This window comes from Lepisosteus platostomus, chromosome 2 (genome assembly GCF_059453375.1).
Source record: "Lepisosteus platostomus isolate fLepPlt1 chromosome 2, fLepPlt1.hap1, whole genome shotgun sequence".
Classification (NCBI taxonomy): Eukaryota; Metazoa; Chordata; class Actinopteri; order Semionotiformes; family Lepisosteidae; genus Lepisosteus; species Lepisosteus platostomus.
Window position 1 is genome coordinate 13,018,270 of NC_142612.1, and position 20,275 is coordinate 13,038,544.

The following is a 20,275-nucleotide window of genomic DNA, read 5'->3' on the forward strand; positions in this document are numbered from 1 at the left end:
AGATGAAGTTTTTTAATCCATTCTATACGACCAGGGATTCGCTTGTAGATACCATTGGTCTCGTTCTTAAAAATCCGTTTCTATCTCTAAATGACTGTGTCACACGTAAGTGCCCATTAAATAACCTTCGCCATGTTATCACGCGTCCATTCCTGATAAGGGTCAAGGCAAACAAACCTTACGCTTGAAGCATATGACACAAGGTGAAAACACAGCCTGGACATAAAGCCAATCCATCATGCAGCGCATGTGCTCTCTCACACACACAGGGACAATTGCGAGACACCAATTTACCTAGCCAGCGTGACTTTGGAAGGGGGCAGGAAACTAGAATACTTGGTGAAAACCAAGACATACGGGGGGAGAACTCCACACAGTAAATGCTGCAGGCTGGAAAAGAACGAAAGACCCACGAGCTGTGAGGTGGCAGTGCCGACGTCTCACTGTGTCACCTGCTGTGAGACTTTTGACACAAAATAAGAATGTTCAAATTTCTGTGTGGATTCAAGGCTGTTTCGAAAACAAGTGACAGGTGTCATAAAGAGGCACATGCAAAATACTGATGTACTACAAAATCATAATTTGAAGATTTGAATGTGCGTCCTTTTCCATTTTACAGGAATTTAAGCATTCTGTGCACAGGATGTGCCTTATACACAAGTGTTATTTAGACAAGAGTTTTCATACATGCAAATAAAGAAATAAGGAGTTCTGCCTCTCATGGTATGCTTTATGACGCATTTTATCTAAGGGTGTGTGCTGTATAAGGGGTGCATACTACCAAAGGCAGATTTAAATTGCTCAGTCATGCACAGAATGCACACAAAGCACTGTGTGCACGTTAAAATCTCCAAATTGTGGTAGTTGTCTTCGGCTTCCCTGATGCCATCTGACAGTAATGCACAGTGCTGGCAGCTGAACCACAGTACACAGCTTGGTTTACTGTTCTATCCTATAGACGTTTTAATTGCCCATTCTCTGTATGCTAGTAACTCACATAAGTAGATCCTGGATAAAAATCTGCCCAACTGTGGTGATGAACTGGAGATTTTTATGCTTTTCACACAAGGCTCGCAGCTTTAAGCACAAGTAGTTACTCTGTCTACCATTGCTTACACAGTCCTACTCTTGCGAATGCAGACAGAAATTGGAAAGCTCAAAGGATCACACATGTAAAGTCCACACTTACATTCCTCAGCTAAGATTGGTTTCCCTGTTGTAGACTGACTCACCATATACCAATAATGCACAGGGTACAGAGTTACAGATTTTATTTTACGAATACTGCCGAGTAGGGGTAGAGACAACTTAATCTGGTATATTCTGGGAAATCATTCCCTGTTTACAGTTTGACTTGTGCGAAGCCAGTTTGCTGTCCTTTCATTTCATACAGTCACCAGCCTTTCTTTCAGATGAATGCACAATGAAAGCCAAGTCCTCATCCATAAGGTCAGCAGTAGCTGACCATGACCTTGCACTTAACCGCACCACATCTAAAAACTCCTGTCACTGTGCATGTCTCCTTTGCTTGAGACTGATGGGGAAAGACGTCGAAACGTTTGTCACCAGACCCTAGTTCATCTTCCTTTAGAATGGCTGAAGAATTGTGTGACAGAGGGTTTAAAGCTTTGCATGCATCTTCACCCAGTGCGTTTCCTGTGGCGCTCGAGTGCTATTTATAAAAGCGAACAGTTGGCTGATAGGAAGTGACTGCCCCTGCAGCCATGTGAAGAAAGAGTGATCTCCTAATGATCCCTCCACTGCTCCGCGGCGCGGGAGAGCCTGACATGCCCGCGTCAGGGCTGGGAACAAATAAAAATCAGCTGCCGCGCTCGCCCGAGTGGAACCGAGGGGGCAGCGCGGAGCGAGGCCCCGTGGAGCGGAGCTTGGCAGAGCTCCAGGCTCAGAAATCAGCCCCGGGGGCTCTGCGGGCCTCCCACACTCCGCAGCCCGGCCGAGCGCAGCCCCGGGCCTGCTGTCTGCAGGAAGCCTCAGACCCTCGCGGCGCGCAGGCGGGGCAAGTGAGCAATCACACAACCTGCTTCCCGGCAGCCCGCCGCCCTTCGGAACTTCATCTTGCCTCGAGCTGAAGCCCCACAGCTGATCCGTGGCGTCAGACTCGTGACCCTGTCGGCGCTTCTCACTGCGGTGACCAGTGCGATCATTCTGTCCAATCACCCGCCGGGCTTCCCGTGTGCACGGGTCAGCCCCGTCATCCCTCCCTGACTCTGTCCGTGCAGGGCTTGTTTGTTTTTCAAACTTGTAGCGTCATATTTTAACATGCATTAAAAAAAAACAGCTTCATTTCCCCAGCTTTCGTATGCAGGTCCCGCATAAAACGAACTGAGCTTTTGCGCTTTTTTAGATGCAACTGCTTTGAATGCTGGAAAAAATAACAAAATAGGAGTGGCACTGTTATTGCACTGCACACAACTACAGCAGAAATAAATGTGGTGAATAGTTTATTAATAAGATGTCGGCCTTTCTTTGTCAAGAGCACTTGCCCTGCTTTTAGTTCACTGAAATTTAAATATGAATTTTAATTTGCCCAAAAAACTCTCTGGCACTTTAAGAAGAGAAACTAAATCTTTAATCACATCTACAAAACACTAAGCGCAGACCGTCTACGTGAAAACAAATTGAGAAAGATGAGGTACAATTGTGGTATTTTCAATTATTTAAGTAAAAAAAAAAGTTTTGTGGCTGCATTCCATGGACAAATTGAACAAAAAATAGGGTTGCAATTTCTATTATTTATAACTTCAAATAACAAACTTCAACATAACCTCAAAATGGAGAATGTACTATGTGCATTTTGACCACTTCATTAAATAACATCTAATAAGGTTAAAATAAATCTGACAGTCAAACATGTTCCACCAGCAGGCTGCAAAAAATGTACCCATCCATTTCCAGCTAGTTACTGGTCATGCACAAAAATGGAATAATTCAGTACTTTTCAAGAGCTGTCCTGTAGGCTTCAGACCTTTTGAGGCTGACTTTCTTCATTTTCCAATTAAAAAAAATTTTTTTTTTCATTTTCACAATGAAATGATCAATCCAGCTTTAGATTCCTTAAATCATTCACTAAAGGATTATCTGCCCCCAGCTACCAGTTCAACATGTGATATGTTCTTTGATATTAATCAGCCAATTTTAACGGGCATCTTTAAAAAAAAAGTAGTTCAGGTGGGTAGCTGCATCAGCATGCGTAGGCTGCAAAGGAACAATAGGTTTATTCCATGCTGAAAAGAAAAGAGGAAACACACACCTGAAGAAGGCTTCACAGCCGAAACGTTGTGTTTTCTCTCTTCTCTTTTCAGCATGGGATAAACCTATCTTTTAAAAAAAGCTATATTCTTATTGGTTGTTGGGTGCAGGTGGTTAAACAATAATTACTTTACAATGTATGTTTCGATTTTCAAAGACGTGTTTCACATTTAACATATTTCTGCATCTTAACTGGCCATTTAAAACAATCCAAGCAAAACAGAGTTTAGAACAAAGTTCCAGATGTGGCTGGTTTGGTTTTAACATCTGGCCCTCGTATTTTGCATCTCCAGATGCCCATCAGTTAAACATCTCTAGATCATCCATAAGTACAAATTGGAACTGTTTTTTCTGGTGAGCGGTGCTTTAACTTCTTATCATGTAATAATGCGAAATCATGACTATATATACGGTGATCGTGATTATACAATGTTATCACAGTAACACAGTAATATCCTGTAAAAATGACCCATAATATCCTGTAAATATGTCTGCATTTTGTATCTTCCCATATAAAAGATAATGGATTCCTGGCACAGCAAGTTGGCCTCTTAAGCAGCATCTCCTTACTGGCAGAATGTTGCCATCCTTAGTCCTCGTGGCCGTGTAGTTTGCCCTTCAATGCCTTATTTACATTATTACTTAATGGATGACACCCCTTCATTAAAGGACTGTAAACGACGATGCAAGCACATTATGTGAAAAGGGCACTGTATCAGCCAGTGTTACACAGTGCTTAAAAGGCTGTTGCAATCAACACATCTGCCGCTTAAAATACACATTTGTGCAGAGAGACAAAACAGTTAACGGTCCCTTTCTATCTGCTTACAAGGCTTTTTTTCTTGCTCAACAAATAATATTACTTAAGAACTGCGGCAGATTATGGGCCTACCAAAATAAGAAATAAGTGGGTGTCGCGGGCTTTGAGTAGGAGCCTCTCAATGTTTCCCGAGTCATCATGTCCCATCCCATTGTCAATGTCCACCGAACACAAGCGTCGCGGGTTTTGGAGATACTGTTGTTCAGTCATCGGGTCGGACTCAAAGTGGGCTGAAAATAAAGTCGAGTGTTGGTGTGCCCCGTTATTTCAGGTTATTCTGGTCATAAAACCTTGAAATAAAATTGTCCAAATACAAAGACAAAACTGATCTAATCAAGTGCTCATATCATTAAAAATACACCAGGAGCCAGACATGAACATGCAAAGCTCCTGCTTAAAATGCAGTGCCACGTTGACAGGCATATGGAGATATTTGATATAGTGTAATGTTTAGATCCTGAACATGAATCTTTCAAGGGCATTGAGATTGAGCCACTTTTCAGCATGCGGAACGCACGTACGACTGCTTTCTCTTTCACCGCATTCAGAAACAAATGAGATGTTGCCGTTAAATGTGTCCCTGTAAGTGCGCACCTTTTCAAAGCAGCCCCAGGTGCAGAACGCCTGCAGAAGAGAGGCCAATCGAGAAACGGTAGCTCTGCAGCTCCCTGACTGCGATCCGCCCCCTGCGTTACTCTGCTTGGCCTTGTAAATACAGAAATTAGCAGCTGCCAGAGCTGCCACACTCTAAGTGCTATGTGAAAACTGAAGGTTGTCAGGAAATCAATGTGGCCCGCGCTCCTCCGAGGAGATGACGGGGTCCGGAGTGGATCAGCGGATTAATGAGCCGCCGCCGTATGCAGGGCCTCCAGCCTTCGGGAAGCGGCGCGCGCTGCCTGTAGGCCGCCCCGGGGACGGCGGGCTGGCGAGCCGGGCGAGTGCGCGGGCAGATGCTGAAGCCTGTATGAGCGCACCGCCGGGGGAAAGGCAAAGCCCGCCAGCCCCCCGCGGGGCCGGCCGCTGAAACGGCCGTGTGCAGAGCCAGGACAAAGCAAGGCCTGGCTGAAGAAGGCCGGCTGAGGTGAAACGGGCCCCCCGCACAAACGCACACCATAGTGCACAATTTGGGAGAGGAAAGCCAGCTTTTCTTCCCCTCCAGCACTTGATTTATTCCATCCATTTTAGATTTTGCAGAAAATCTTTGCTGTGGCTGCCTTCACAAATTAGTTGATTTATCTGCGACATTATTATGGAGATTCTAAGGCTCCCAAGAGCCTCAGCTGAATAAATCTGTGCTCTGTTCTGCAAGCTACCTGCAGTATGCTATCCTCTCCTTCTGGTAGAGGTGTATAATTGAAATCATTGCCTGAAGTGAGCCCTTTGAATTAACATTACAGTCGCCTTACACATGCCACATTATCTGATTCCCATAGCATCTCTACGTTTACAAGCTAAACCAGAGGTCCAGTTTTAAATCGAATACTAAACAAGACAAAACGCTCCAAATGCCTTTTATAACCATATTTGTTAAATGTGCACACTCAACACTTTTTGTGGCTGTCTCCAGATCTGGACGGACTGCAAAGAAACAAACTGAAAGTGTGGATTTGTTAACTGTATGAAACCTTTGCAACCCTGTTTGCACTGCCTATCTTACAGCTATATCATAGAAGGGCCAGCTCAGCCCTTTAGGCCTTTCAGCTCTTTGGAGACCACTACAGAAATCGAGGGCAGTTCCTGTTTTGAGAAAAAATACAGATGTTTTGAAGGAAGGATCCCAACCTAACCTCACATCCGGAGTGCAGGACAGAACATCGTGAAAATGTAGGACGGGTGCTTCCTGTTGCCCCTTCAGTCTTTTTCTCTTACCTAAACCTTTACACTTTCATCAGCCTGGCACTGCACCTCTGCGAACTGCAAAGTTCGGTTACACTTGCAGGAGTGTAATTTGAACTCGGCACTAATGTAAACCATTGTATTCCTCTGGTATGTTTTGTGTGAAATTGCCTGTAGAAAATACTTAACAGACAAATTTGTGGACCAGAGTTTAAAGGTCCAGCCCACACACCAGAAAGAGGAATGCATCGGCCAGTATTCTGGGGGCTTACCCGGCACTGAGGATAAGCGTGTAGGTACAGGGCCTGCGGTACGCGTGTGTACTCTGCAGTGCTATTAGCAGCATGTATCAATATCTCCCTTCCAATGAAGTTCAGTATCGACCAGATAACTACCCTCAGCAGCGCTCTGAAGACAATCAATTTGCATGTCAGCCAGCAGTGCTCCGGTTCTAGGAAATCTGAACAACTCCTGTGATGTTATCAGCAAATTTGGTCTTTTTCTACATTCTTCCTTTTGGTGTTTTGTTTAAAGTAACTGCTCCAAAGATTAATCCCAACAGCGATGCGTCTAGGTAGGTGCAGAACACAATAGGCCCATTCGCCACATCACTCTTTAATTTCTTCAACATACAGTACCTAAAAATACCTTCCCTGTTGTGTTTATTTTACGACATGTCAGGTGTATAATTAAGGAGCTGGTCGTAACAAAATTCTTCACTGGAATTGACTGGAAGAGTCATAAACTGGGCGCCTTGGCATATCATAATATTAGTGCATTACAAGAAAACGAGAGCTTCTCTGTCCACTGGAGAGAAAAGTGATTAGTTAAATGGCTCAAAACCGAAAGTGAAATATTTTCTCTCAATCAGACAGCTCTTTTAAAGTGGCTATTTGCGCTACTCACTCATAACAGAATGTGGTATTCTAGCTTCATGCTTACAGCTGTGTCTTTCTCTCTCATCTTTCCTAAATCTAAAACCTAAATCTGATCAGTGTGGGCTTTAAAACTACAAAGAACACTTTTCCCAGAAAAGGGGATATGTCAATTTAATTGAGAATTTGGAAGAATTCTGAAAGACCTAACAAAAGATTTTCTTCAATTCTTTTCTTCTACTTTTGCTTGTTAGTAAAAAAAACTCCTAAACATTTGTTTTCTGGATCCAGAGGTACTGTAGGAGCAATTATTACTTCTACTGAAAGTTCAACACAAACAGCACATTTTTGTGCCATGACAGTCTTCCATTTAATAAAATCATGAACCATTTCTTCGAGAATGTGATGCTGGTGAGTTAGTCAGATGGTTTTTGAGCACACTAATTGTCAGAACACAGCTAACCATCCAGCAGGAGCATCTGATTTCACAGAAGTACAATACTACTGTGTAAAGCATGGCCGGGTGGGAAAATGCAGCTACCGTGTAATACAGACATTTTCCTACAACACTCATACGAGAAAATGTCACCTAAAAACACAGTAATTTGAAACACATTTACATTTTTCTACTGAATTTAAATCAAAGTCAGATGATTGTAGGTAAACCAATGAATTGTGGAGAGTGCTCTTGTATGATTTTCTACATCAGTGCATAAACCTCAAGTTCAACTACTGAATTACTAAAACAGCAAAATCAGCAGAACAACAATTATTAAATGGAAAACTGTCACGTCACAAAAATGTGCTGTTTGCGTTGAGCTTCCGGCAGACATATGAATCTACACCTGAAACTTTGCCTTATGGCTTGAAAAGTGTTGTTTTGGGCACATGGTAAGACGAGCTCCGCTCATATACAATGGCCTCCCCGTAAGGTGTGCTTTGAGAAGCAGAGGCGACTGAAAGGACACCTCACTGCTGGTTTACTCTTGTCATTTCCTCCCCTTTCCTTTCCTCATCCCGCCGCTATTGAGCCGTAAACAAATTCAGAAACCGTCGGCAAGATCAAGGGATATGGGGGATGGGCAGAACTTCTGCGGAAAATGACCCATTTTGACTCCCGGCAGAGAGTCTGCCCTCAGCGGTGGTACGCGACAGCGGAGCCACAGTGTTCACAGAGCAGCCACCGCCGCAGGGAAACCACAAAACACCAGGCCAGCACCCGTCGGCACAGAGCAGAATGTTTTCACCACTCTGCTCTCTCGCAGCGCGCTGTGTGCTTTACACCTCTGCGCACCAACAAGAGCGAAGAGGATGTGAGCTTCGTGCTGCCTTGGCACGGCTTTTACCCTCATGCTCTTTACCTCAGGCCCGTTCCCACGTGCTTCCAACAATTCCCTAACTCCCCCGTGTGTGCGTTGTGTGCGAAGTGTGGCAATAAAATAAAAGGAAGACGTTTTTTTGTTGCTTTAGCACGGTTTTCACCCTGATCCTCTCTACCTCAAGCCCTTTTCCACATATTTCCAACAATTCCCTAACTCCCCTGTGTGTGTGTGTGTGAAGTGTGCGTGCAGGAGTGCAGTGTGGCAATAAAACCCATTAGCATTTGCACTCTCGTGTTTCCCAATCCTCCGGTGTGTCACCTGTTTCTGATACCACACAATACTCCCTTGTAGAGCCACTGGAACGAACACACATAATCATTAATCTTCAGGGAGCTTGAGGCAGTAGATGAAGGGGGCTTTGCAGGCAGGTGTAATTTCATCATCTTCAGTTATTCATTTAACAGATGGTCTCATTTTTATTATAAATCAGAAAAGAAGCATTTTTGGGAAGCTGTCACTGTAAATGGGTTTTATGTAGCAGTCTAACATCCTGCACAACAACAAGAAACCCATGGCTTTGTGAAATATGTTATCTGCTGGCACACTGTGCCTGTGCGTATAAGGCATTAGAATGAAACCAAATGTAAAAAAAAATAAAATGGTTGCGGGTTTTGTCATAACAGTTCTTTGAAAATATAGATGGATATATTACACACACATGCAGAGGAGCACAGATAAGCCAATGCACGGGTGAAAACAGGACGAGTATTAATGTAATACTAGTGAAAAAACAGTGCATCCTTATTTAGTTAAGCTCTACAACATACGACGCTACAGTAGCCCCCCCTGCCTACCCTGCCAATAACTACAGCTTCTCTGCAGGAGGTCTCTCAAAGCCTCTTGAAGAAACGAGACAGCGCAGGGAGACAGGATGCTCCTGCCGAGAGGGGTACCCAAGGGCACCACGGCACTGCGTCTCCAACTGTGCCGCGCAGATCTGAACGCAGCGATTGGAAGGGATTTGAAATTACTGGTGAATGAACGTGCAGCTACCAAGGGAAGCTTAAACACAAAGAGCAGTTCTCTTTCCTGTAATCTGCTTGTGTTACACTAGCGGTGCGGGGCGCAGATGGGGGCTGGCTCCTCGCCGAAGGAAGGAAAACATCAAATCGCACCTTTCAGCTCCGGCAGCTTCCTTCGCTACAGGCGAACGCCGAGGGGGCTGGCCGGCCCAGCCAGGGCCGACAGCAGCCGGCCTCCTGGAACAAAAGTGGTTCTGCTGCACGAGCAAATAGGCCCCCGCGCGCTTTGTGCTCAGATGCACGCTGGCAAAAACAAAGGCCCATTGTCCAGTTGCGCTGGGTTTTTGTGCAGAATTTCCTTTTTACGCTGCCCCACCCTAAGCAAATTATGAGTCACAAAGCGCCTTCAGGAAAAGATGCAGGGGAATGAGGTACTGTCAGAGCAAAAGGAAAGGGACCAGATTGTGCACCTCACACACAGCCTGTCGATAAAGACGGGACTTCAGACTTATCTAACCATTATGCTGTCTGTTTTATTTCAGATCAATACATCACTTCAAAGGGAACATTGATCGGAAGTAGATCAAGCCACTTCATACTCCAGTCCTGCATACACACCGAAGCTAAATATTTCTGTGAGCAACCTCCTTTAAAATTTTCTACTTTTCCGCATCCCATTCCAGCAAGCATGTCATGACTCATTAACATCTGTGGAGCCGCAGTGTCATTCAGTGAAGGCCTCTAGATTTTTCCTGAAGCAAAGGTCTCAGCTTAAGCTTAATTTTAGTCTTCCTTTCAGACTGACCGAACCACCTGAAGGCAACACATGAAGTTTTCTTTAAGTAGCTATTACTGAATTTCCCAGCCACATGAACTTTGTGTAGGAACAAGCCAACGCACAAAGAGCCTCATCATCTTTTAAATTTGTTTTGCATCCAAAACAACCTCACGCTATAGCAACGGACGGAGAATGTCCCCAGTTGACCGAAAGCAGAGACAAGAAAAAAAGAAACCTGCTTTTTAAAGGAGGAGTGAACCTCTTCTTGTGGTTTCGAAAACGCAGGCAACACAGAAAAAGCATTTCCTGTTTTGCAAGCCGTGTGAGGGGCACGCTTTGTACAAAACATGTCCTCAAGCAACTCTCTCCTGGTTCTGTAATTGCTGCTGTAGCGAGCTGCGGCACACTGCAAAGACTGCTAACCCAGACGCAGTGACACAGATCACAGCCACCAGGTTGCACAGACTCTCACTTAGGACGCAAAAACATCTGTTTTAGCTACGGCCTCTTTTTAAAAATGGCCTCTGGTAACAGATGCACACAGAGGAGCTGTTAATTCTGTAGCTGCTGCTGCTGCTGCACGCTGCTTTTTAAAGCTGTCACAAGCCCAATACAAACAACCTACTGCTGACAGACAGTCACAAGCTGCTGCTCTGCTAAAGCTAGCTGCTGACGGCACTAGTGATCATTTAAGGTAAGACCTTTCTGTCAAAAGTAGAGCTAGAGAGAGGCTGAATTGGCGCTCGCTGAGCTGCCTTCCAGCGCCCTAAAAAAAGAGTGTCCTCTCTTTTACAAAGGAATACAAAGCGTGCCCCTTCCCTGAAGGCCCCCAGCCAGCACCCCCACAGTGTGCGATTTGAGGGGAGACAACCACATTAATCTGAACAAGCGTTTCTTCCTCATCCTGGTCATTGTTGTATTCCTATCAAAAACATCTCAGTCGGACAGAAATGACAATGTTACAGCGCAAAACATTTGAAGTGCCGTAGTTTGTCATCTGTATCACAAGCAGACTAGTCGATTGATATTTTTTTATTTAAAGCAACCACACCACAGCTGTTTTGTACATCGGTGCAGTGATATTTAACACTTTTTTTCGCCCCTGAACTATCGGAGAATCCCGGCTGAGGCTGCCCTGTACACCACTGACCCAGCGCCACAGAGAAGCTGAAAAAATAATCAGACATTATCTCCTGACAGGAGCCCTTGCCAGCTGACGAATCTCCCGAGTGAAATTGGAAATGCAGCTGTTTCCAGGAGAGCCGCGATTGCCTCTGTATAAATAAGCAGCAGGGGCCACGAGACGATCCGAAACGCGCGTCTGCCGGCCTCAGTGGGACTGCGGGTTATACCTTTCTCTCCCACACAGCTCGGCAAGCTCAACCAGCACAGCGCGCATCTTTCTCCCCACTAGCGTTTCAGTGCTTCAAACCACGACACGCTGGCGTTCGGCGGACGACTTCCCTCAGAATACGTCTCAACCCATTATTCGTTTTATTGCATTCTATACTACTCTGCATATACTGTGACTAAGTGGTTGATGTCACTGACGTCCAAAGAAACATTTATGTGTCCATAAATAAAATGAATAACTGCAGGACTTCAGTGTATCTGTACGGCTGATGCATTTTAAGTGGAACTGAAGGAAAAGGGAAGACACTGGGTAATTATTTTCTTTTTATTAACATGTCCTTGAAAACAATGTTCTTTTTTAACTGTTCCACATAGTAAGATATCAATTTAAGATCCGAACTATGTCATACTGCTGTTTCACACTTAATCCCAAACAATGTCTCCTGAGAGCTCTGAACTGAAGGCATCTGTTCTACTGTTCTCAGGATCACTGTTTAACACACAGAAAAACCTGTTTCTGCCCCAGAAGGGCCTGTATGGCAGTGCACTTAGAAATTACCCTTTTCCCCTCGAAATCTGAGGAAATGACACATCATTAATGCGCACTTTTGTAGTAACAGAGGATATACAACACACCTGACTCTGCAGATTGATGACTTCAGACTGGCGTTTCAGGTTACCGGACAGACAATAATGACCAAAGTGGTTTAGGGGTTATAAGGTGGAGAACATGATTTATTTTGCTGCTTGTTCCCAATCTTTAGCAGCCAAATTGAGTTTCACTGTTTTTAGGAGAATGCCAAAACCCGTTCTAGTCAGGTGCAAGCTAAGAAAGCTGAGAACAGACGAGCCCAGCACTGGACCTGAGCGAACATGCGGCCAGCTCAAACAGCTTTCACTTTTTTTTAAAACCAAACCAAGCTCTTTCCACATCCCCACGCGAAAGCTCATCGGTGTGCAGGGTAAAAAAAAACAAAAATCAAGCAGCAGCAAAACAATTTATCACCATTTGGCAGCATAAAGCATTACGACGAACCCTGCCAGCACTTTTTAAATGTGACTTGTATTCCTTTATTCATTTTTAAAGACGTTTTAATTAAAATAATTAATAATCTTCAGGTGTTCACGGCACGGGCACTCGGAGTCGAGCCCGCCCAGCCCTGTGTGAACGGTAGCGGGAGAGCTCAGCACGAGCAGGGGAGAATCTGATGGTGGAATTCCATGTGGTGCTCATTACAAGGAGGGGCCTGGCTGGGAAACGCTCTGGGCCACAATAGGACTAAAAATGTTTTTTTTTTTTAAACTGCGTGGGGCTCAGCCAGCACAGTGCCGTCATGAGCCCAACCATCTCCAGTCCTGTGATTTGCACAGGAGGCTAAGCGCTGACACAGAGCGTTTGATCCTACACCGACGCACAGCTGAGAGATTCTCTGAACAGAAGCAGACTGGCACAGCTTATTGCAAACGCAGCCTGAAAAAAGGAAGAAGAAAAGAAAAGGAACCGGGGGCCAGTCTCTGTGTGGCAGCATTTCGATGTTAATGACAGTCCTTTCACCGTGGTGCGAAGAGCATTCAAAACCAACATATGGAATTGTTTTGTTCAGGGCAGAACTCAAAGGGTTTTAATGGTAAACCAGTGAGGCTCACAATAACGCACAGCTGAGTGCCACTGTAAAGCACCCTGCTGAAATCTTGTTTTAGAACAGCTCATACATTCCATTTTACTTAAATGCATTAAAAAGTAAATATACAACTCACAAAATAAACAGAATTTTTAATATTTCTGAAGTTATTGAAGTATTAGTTCTTTATTTGGATGACTTGGCTATTCACATTAAAAGGATACCTAACGTGCATTATATTGTAAAAGTGATAAAGAAGTGATTAATGCTAGGAGTTTCGTGGTGAAAACAGAAACAAATTGGTGCTCTGTCCAAGAGCTATTTTTTTTCTGTAAAAATATATCTACCATTAAAGGCATTTAGAGTTACTTACAAATAATAACAGTAAAACCTCAAAGTGTTGTTAGCAGATCGTAACACCATTCCTGTTAAAAAACAATGACTTCACAAAGCTGTATGGTCTGTAAGCAGCCATCTATCAAGGGATTCTGCAATACTGTAATAAACAAAGCAATGCAGCAATGCAAATCAAGCATTTAACAAAAATACAGAAAATATCATCGACATGTTAAGAATACATTTTCACTCCATCCATAGTGTGCAATTTGCTGCATTCTGGTTACCCATAACACGGAGTGAAGTGAAAGCATTAAGAGGAACAGTGCTTAAGCAGGGCGTCTGTTTTGTACTGCACAGCCCGAGGTACAGAGACATTGAAGGCTAGCTGTGAATGTGCTAGGATTCCCCAATGACCAGGAACAATCGGTCCAGCAAACAATTTTGCAGCCAGGCATTCTGTTAAACAGCCTTCTTTCCTTATAAGGTTTGGCTCACAGCCTTCTGGCACCAAACCCAAGACAGTTCCCAAGCCAGGGCCTAAGATTCTATCATCCTGTATGGCTTTTGCTGCAGCACAGGGCCTCTGATAGGCAACACCTTGGCAGCTATCCAGATTAAACAAAGGACATACTGATATTGGCTCTCTGTGCAATAAGATAGCACAAAACCGCCTGGCACCTGAAGGTGAGAGGCGCGATGCAAACTCCACACGCATCTGTACTGTTAACCCCGGTCGCACCAATCACCACTTTAACAATCTATTAAATTCTCAACAAGCCTATTGTGCTATTAGGCAGCTCCGTTTGGGTCTGATCAAAATCATCTGAGACAACGCAGCAACTGGCACCCACCTCCAAACTGAATTCTGTGTCAATGAAATCAACGGAAAACACTGCGTCAAATTACTGCCATACCTCAATGCTTAATGTTGCAGCAAATAACGTTTTAAACATAATTGCATGTGTAATTGAGGAACCTGGAGGACAGGAAATTATTGAAGTTAACCCAAAAACCCAACCTTTGCAATGTCATACGGTTTTTTTTTTTAGAAAACTGCAGAGATATTAAGAGCTCCAGGCTGTTTGCCTAACAAGGAAAAGTCACCTCTAGACTGCCTTCTTCCTTATTTTTTCAAAAAAGGAAAGAAAATGGAACAGAAGACGTCAACTAGCTGCACAGCCAGATGGGTTTAACACTCCTCTGCTTCTTTTGTGGGTTAATGAAAATCAAGGCAAGATCTAACTGAGGGGTCAAAAGACAGTGGAGCTCCAGTTATCTTCTGAATTACCTGCTCTTTAATGACTCAACAGAGCATGCGAAGGCTGAGTCAGGGCTTCTGCGGTCCCTTGATGACTCTGCATTATCTCTGGCACTGAATGGAACCCCCCCTCACACCAGTCAAGTAATTATAAAGTAGATCATTAACTTATCAAAAAGCACTTTGACATCACTTCCAGAAAGAGTACCTTTTAATGGAGGACGTGCAGCAAACTCGGCACAAAAAGAATAGAAGAAAGTGGGTTTTTTTCTGGCTAAGGTTACACAAACCTATTACACACGAGGACAGCAGATGATGTCTCTCATTTATTTTCAGGTAAACCACTTCAGCAATGGCATGAACAGTGATCAGAGAGAAAAGTGGCACATTTTAAGGTAGGACCACCTGTTGTTTTACTTGTCAAATTCTTTCCCTATTATGTAGCTCGAACTTAAATTCTTATAAAGCTCAGACTGCCCTCTTAGCACCATCGCAAGGTTCACACTTATACAAACTATCGGACCTTTTCCCAACACTCACATGTGGTAAACACACCACACCAGAAGAAACACTGCACATTCAAGCACTTTATTTAACCTTTACATTAAAGCTGGATTTTTCAAGTACTCAGAAAATGCTTGTGTTTATACTGTGGAAATGTCTCACATTATTGATAAACTGCATTCATTCTTGTAACCCTGCAGCTTCCAGGGCTATTTAACCACTCAACAAAGCATGTAAATAAGAAAAGCAGGTTGACCTTCACCTACTGCAGCAGAGAGCAACTCCATTTCTGAAGGGGCGATAATCCTGCTGTATTTATAGGTATCTATATACGTCCAGCAACTATATCTAGAGCTGGGAAAGGCGTTAAATTGGTCCGGTTAAGATAGAAATTAGTCCAATCAGACAGCTAAGAGCTCAACTGGAAATACAACTACAGACACAGTGCTCTTCCAGGATTGGTGCTGTGCACACTTCACCTATTGCATGTCAATGAAACAGGCCATTTTCACTGCTGGCCAGGCAGGCCATAAAGAGGGGTTTCCACTGCTGGATACATTCTGGGGTTGAGGCAATGTCCTACACTGACAGGTTGAAAGAAGCCCCCTGAACTTTTGAACACAGGAGACTAAGATGGGACCTGATACAAGAATTCAAAAGCCTCAAAGGCACTGATATAGTGAACCCAGTGAAGCAGGTCTCCACATGGTCTTCTCTGTTCAAGATGAAAAAGGTTCATTTCTTTCTCCGTCTCCCTGTCATTTCTTTAAGCCAGGAAAGTATCTGGTTGCTCCTGTCTGGACTGATTCCAGAGCTGAAATATCTTTTAAGTGATCACAATTATACACAGTATTCTAAATGTGGTCTTACACGGATATTATGCATTTTTTTAATAACATTCTTTGATTTTACACTATACAGTATTGCCTAATATTTTGCTGGCTTTTTATTTCTTCCCCACATTGTCAACATAAGCACCTACAGTAAGTCTTTTCATAAGTGGCCTCTTCTATCTCAGTTTTTTCCTAGATTATGTTTTTGCTGCCTGCATGCAAAACTATGCAACTGCCTACATTGTACATCATTTGCAAGGTGTTTGCCCAGTTGAATTTTATCCAAATGTATTTGAATTTCATTTGCTGCTTCTCCAGTGTTTGCCAATCCTCCTAATGTGGTATGATCTGCAAACTTGACTTGTTTACTTACTATACTAGAATCTAAATCACTGACAGAAATCAGCTGACAGAAGATCAGCTGTGGTCCTCGTACAGATCCCAGTGGTACTCCACAAATAACATCACAACATAATTAATGCTTTATGCAAAGCCAGAGCTAGTTTTAACTGATCCATTGTTATGCAAATATATTAATGCTCTTGCATTTTTATGTAGCAAGAGTTTCACAAAGTATAAGGTATTTTGGTGAAACATTACCACAAAAAACAAATTTATTTCATTGTAAATAGTCCATTATCATCCTCTGGTCACTTAAGCTGGTGCTTTTATTTAATCCGCAAGTAAAATTCAAGTTGATGAAAAACACAAAACACTTAACTGTGTAATTAAGGATGACCAATTTGATTCTGTAAAGTCACTGGGATTGGCAAACACAGGATGAGATTTTAGAGATTGTTATTTTTTGTGCTGACTAAATTACTATTCCTATCTATATCCTATTAAATAAATTGTTCATAAAATACTTTGAAATTACTCTCTTGATCAAATCCGTAACACAGATTAAGTGTCCATGCGGCAAGAACTGTGAACAATTTATCAGCATTAAAAGTTTTCTGCATACTGTAATTATACTCCATAGCAATGCTTAATTTATACATTCATTTCCCTCCCACAATTTTAAGAACAATATTAAAATTGAGTCATGTCTTAGAATCCTCTGGTTACAATCTAGTCACTTATGAAACATGAAATAAAAATAGCAGTAAGTAAGCACTGATTGCCAGGAGCGTTTTTTCCTGTACAATACTATGTCCTCTGCATCATGTAAACACAGGGCAAGAACATCTGACTTCGGCTGTGTTCAAGAAAAGCTCAGGAACACATTTCATTATTGGCTTGGCAAGGTCTGGTCAAGCCAGATAGCCCTGTGCCAGCACTAGGAATGAGGATAGAGAGCAGTGTATAACCCCTGAGCTAACCAACCTCCCACATCCAAATAAAAACGAAAGAAGGCAGATGAAAATATCGAAAGGAAACATTCAGATACATAAAAAGGAAATTCAGACAATTAATAGAAAATAGAATAGACGTGTCTTCAGGAAGAGAACTCTCAGACTTGACAACTGACAAATTAACAAATTATATTGTTTTAGGAGAGAATGACAAATTTTCGACAGCATCTTTGTTTGATGCTTGATTGATTATTAGGCGAAAATTAAATGCAACATTGAAACTTCTTGCGCTTCCACAAACATCTTGCACACGTGACCAATGATGGTGAAGACTTCCTTGGACATATCCTGACAAGCACCGCAATGGAACCATGAGTTCAATTCAGACTGACAGCCTTAAGCAAGGCCGCACCCTAACAAACTAACAAACTCAGAATCACACGCTGCCAAAAACACTGAGCCGCTGCAGCCCGTCCTCAGGGCTGTAAACACTTACACTTCAAGCTTTTCCGTTCTCATCTCCCTCACTAAGTTTAGGTAGAGGTTCAGCGTGATGAGGCAAACCCAGGCCAGGGCGCACCAGTCTGTGAAGAAAACAAAGAAAAACATTACAAGGTAGAAACAGAAGAAGGGCTAACTACTGAAGCTGACACTGTCTGTTGGGCAGGCTCAACTGAAAAGCACAGTCAGTTGCTGTATTTCACTGAGGGTTCGTGATGTCAGACCAGCACGGAGCATGTCCTTCATAGTGTGGAATACACACCTGTATGTGAACTCACAAAAGTAGTTGCCAAAGAGGCCCAAGAAGTTTATAAACCAGAAAGGACCATCTGAGGCACTGTGATTATTTGGTGACAGGTAGCGTAACAACCTGTGGATCTCATCCAGACTTTTCCTGATGGTCCCAGAGAATCAGGTTTGGCATCTCGTTCCAAACACCCACCCACCATTCTCAGTTCCAAGTACTTTCCTTGTAGCTTCGAAGTGAGTTCTCATGTTCTTTTTTCATTGCCAAGTTTAAGTAAATCCGCTGAGTTAACCCTGAATATACCTTTAAAGATTTTGAATACTTCTATTAAGTCCCCAAATAGGGCTGACGAGGATCAGCTCCTCTCAGCTTTTAGACCCAAAATGTTTATTGTTTAAAACAGTGAAGCCTATTTAGCATTGTAGTACAGCAGCCAACATTGTTAACATAACTTGAAATTCTACACTTTCCATTTTTCAGCCTTGGATTCTGTTACTTTTGTAATCATTTTCTCACAATGCCTGGACAAATAATAAGTAAAGAGTTTACTTTGTAATATAGCACCTTTGGCATCTTTCTTGTTTTTCTGTAGTAGTTTTCTAAACATCTTAGAATCAAGATCATTGATTCTAAGATGATCAATGATGTCGCTAAGGAACAACAGCAGGCCTAAAACAGAACCCTGTGGCACTCCAATAACTCCAACGCTCCATTTTCAATACTTTAACCACTTTTCAGTCTTCTTCATCCTGTACATTGCCTTTGTATCCTACACCTTTTAGCTTTATAAGCAGCCTTGCATGCAGATCATTATTAAAGGTCATCTGCACATCTAAATACAATTTACCATCTAATAAACTCAAGTAGGTAGCTGCGTCAACATGCTTAGGCTGCAAAGGAACAAGTAAAGGCTTATTCCATGCTGAAAAGAGAAAAAAAGAAACACAACGTTTCAACAGCGTTGTGTTTCTTTTCTTCTCTTTTCAGCATCTAATAAGCTCTGCTTGTATCCAGGACAGGCAGAGCCTAGGATAAAGGAGGAAGTCGTGAGCATATTTGTGATTTATGACATGATATACTGTAGTAGCTGGCATAGCAATACAAGAGATTATTTTTTTTGCGGGGATGCGTGGGGGGGGAAATTCAACTTTAAAAACGGACAATTTCAAGTGTGTCATTAAAATGATATGTTGAAATACAATTAACAGCTCGATTGCAGGTACATTCCGGTCCAGCTCCATTTACAAACTAGAAACACTCGCTGCTCGGCTTTCTTATTATTTCTCCCAATGTACGACATCCAGTCGCAGCCACAGTGCTATGTGTATGGAAGACGTGATGCTGTTTCTCTAAAGAGGAGCCGCGTGTGAATGAAAGCGAGTGTGTGTGTGTGTGGTGCTTCCCCCTCTGCAGCTGAATGCAGACTCCGTGTGACGGTGGTGTTCCGCTTCTTAACCACACAAATGCTGTGTTTACTGTTCAACCCAACATGCCAGCCTGACCTTCCACATGTCACAGTTCATTACGGAGAAACAAGCGCAAAGGCAGTTAGTAGCCAGCTCAGGGATTGCTAGGGAAAGATGTCCTTGTCTTTTAATCAAATAAACCCCCCCTCAGTCTGAAGTCTTCCTTTTTCATTAGACAATATTGAATTTATCTTGTTTTATCATGCTGGAAAATTCAACACCAGCTTGCCGTCTATGGTCTATTTTCAACTAAATGCATTTGTGCAACCGAAACAAAACATTGGCCAGAGTATATCCGCACAATGTTTGGTCTACTGTTTGTATTTTCACACATTTAAAATGACCTTTTAAGAAGAGGTGCTAAAATATAAATGTAGAAAAGCGGTGTCTCTTAAAACACGCAAAGACTACAAATGACAGGCCAGCTATCCCAAATTAAAGGTCTTAATTTAGCTACAAATTCCCTGCTGGGATACAAAATCTCAGAAATGTTTACTGAACGTATTCCAAACAGGCAGTGGGAGACCAGAAGTGTCTAGAGGCACTATTGGCCTATACAGCACAGACTGAGAGGGTTTATTTGTGAAATTAAATATTTGTATAAGAAGGGGATTTTTACACAATCATTTCCATGTGCTTGTTCTACTGTTAAAGGCCCGAATGCAGCACCACATCTGTAGCTGATGTGAAGAGAGGCAATGCATCAGCTGCATGTTGTTTTCTTGCTGCAGGTCACACACTGAAATCTCCTGTGCTGGCTCACTGAATAATTTAGTTGATGGCTGGTAGGTTTCAAGGATAACAATCACGCAATCGCTCAATCAAGTGAGGTTAGTGGAGGTAGCAGTCTCATAACATGCTGAGCCTTTTTCTTAACTTCCTTCAAAACCCCTACTCGGAACAGATCAGGAGTGAGCCCCCACTAATCTGCAGA

At 43.0% G+C, this 20,275-nt stretch overlaps 1 protein-coding gene and 1 long non-coding RNA gene across 6 annotated transcripts in view; one reads left to right on the forward strand and one right to left on the reverse strand.

Annotated features, from left to right (window-relative positions):
- LOC148675953 (uncharacterized) overlaps nucleotides 1-20,275 on the reverse strand; it is a 149,542-nt gene that overhangs the window by 73,184 nt on the left and 56,083 nt on the right. For all 3 annotated transcript variants that reach the window (XM_088598864.1, XM_088598878.1, XM_088598871.1), the window contains one exon: nucleotides 17,624-17,711. In XM_088598864.1, coding sequence (XP_088454990.1) covers nucleotides 17,624-17,711 — 88 coding nt within the window. The remainder of the gene's footprint in view (nucleotides 1-17,623; nucleotides 17,712-20,275) is intronic.
- On the forward strand, nucleotides 8,817-11,523 carry LOC148675955 (uncharacterized). 3 transcript variants are annotated; one of them, XR_015925246.1, is made up of 3 exons: nucleotides 8,817-9,576; nucleotides 9,688-10,617; nucleotides 11,124-11,523. It is a non-coding gene; the product is annotated as an uncharacterized LOC148675955 (long non-coding RNA). The 3 variants fall into 3 exon arrangements; XR_015925243.1 differs by having other exon boundaries at nucleotides 8,822-9,576; nucleotides 9,688-9,780; XR_015925244.1 differs by having other exon boundaries at nucleotides 8,923-9,156; nucleotides 9,688-9,780.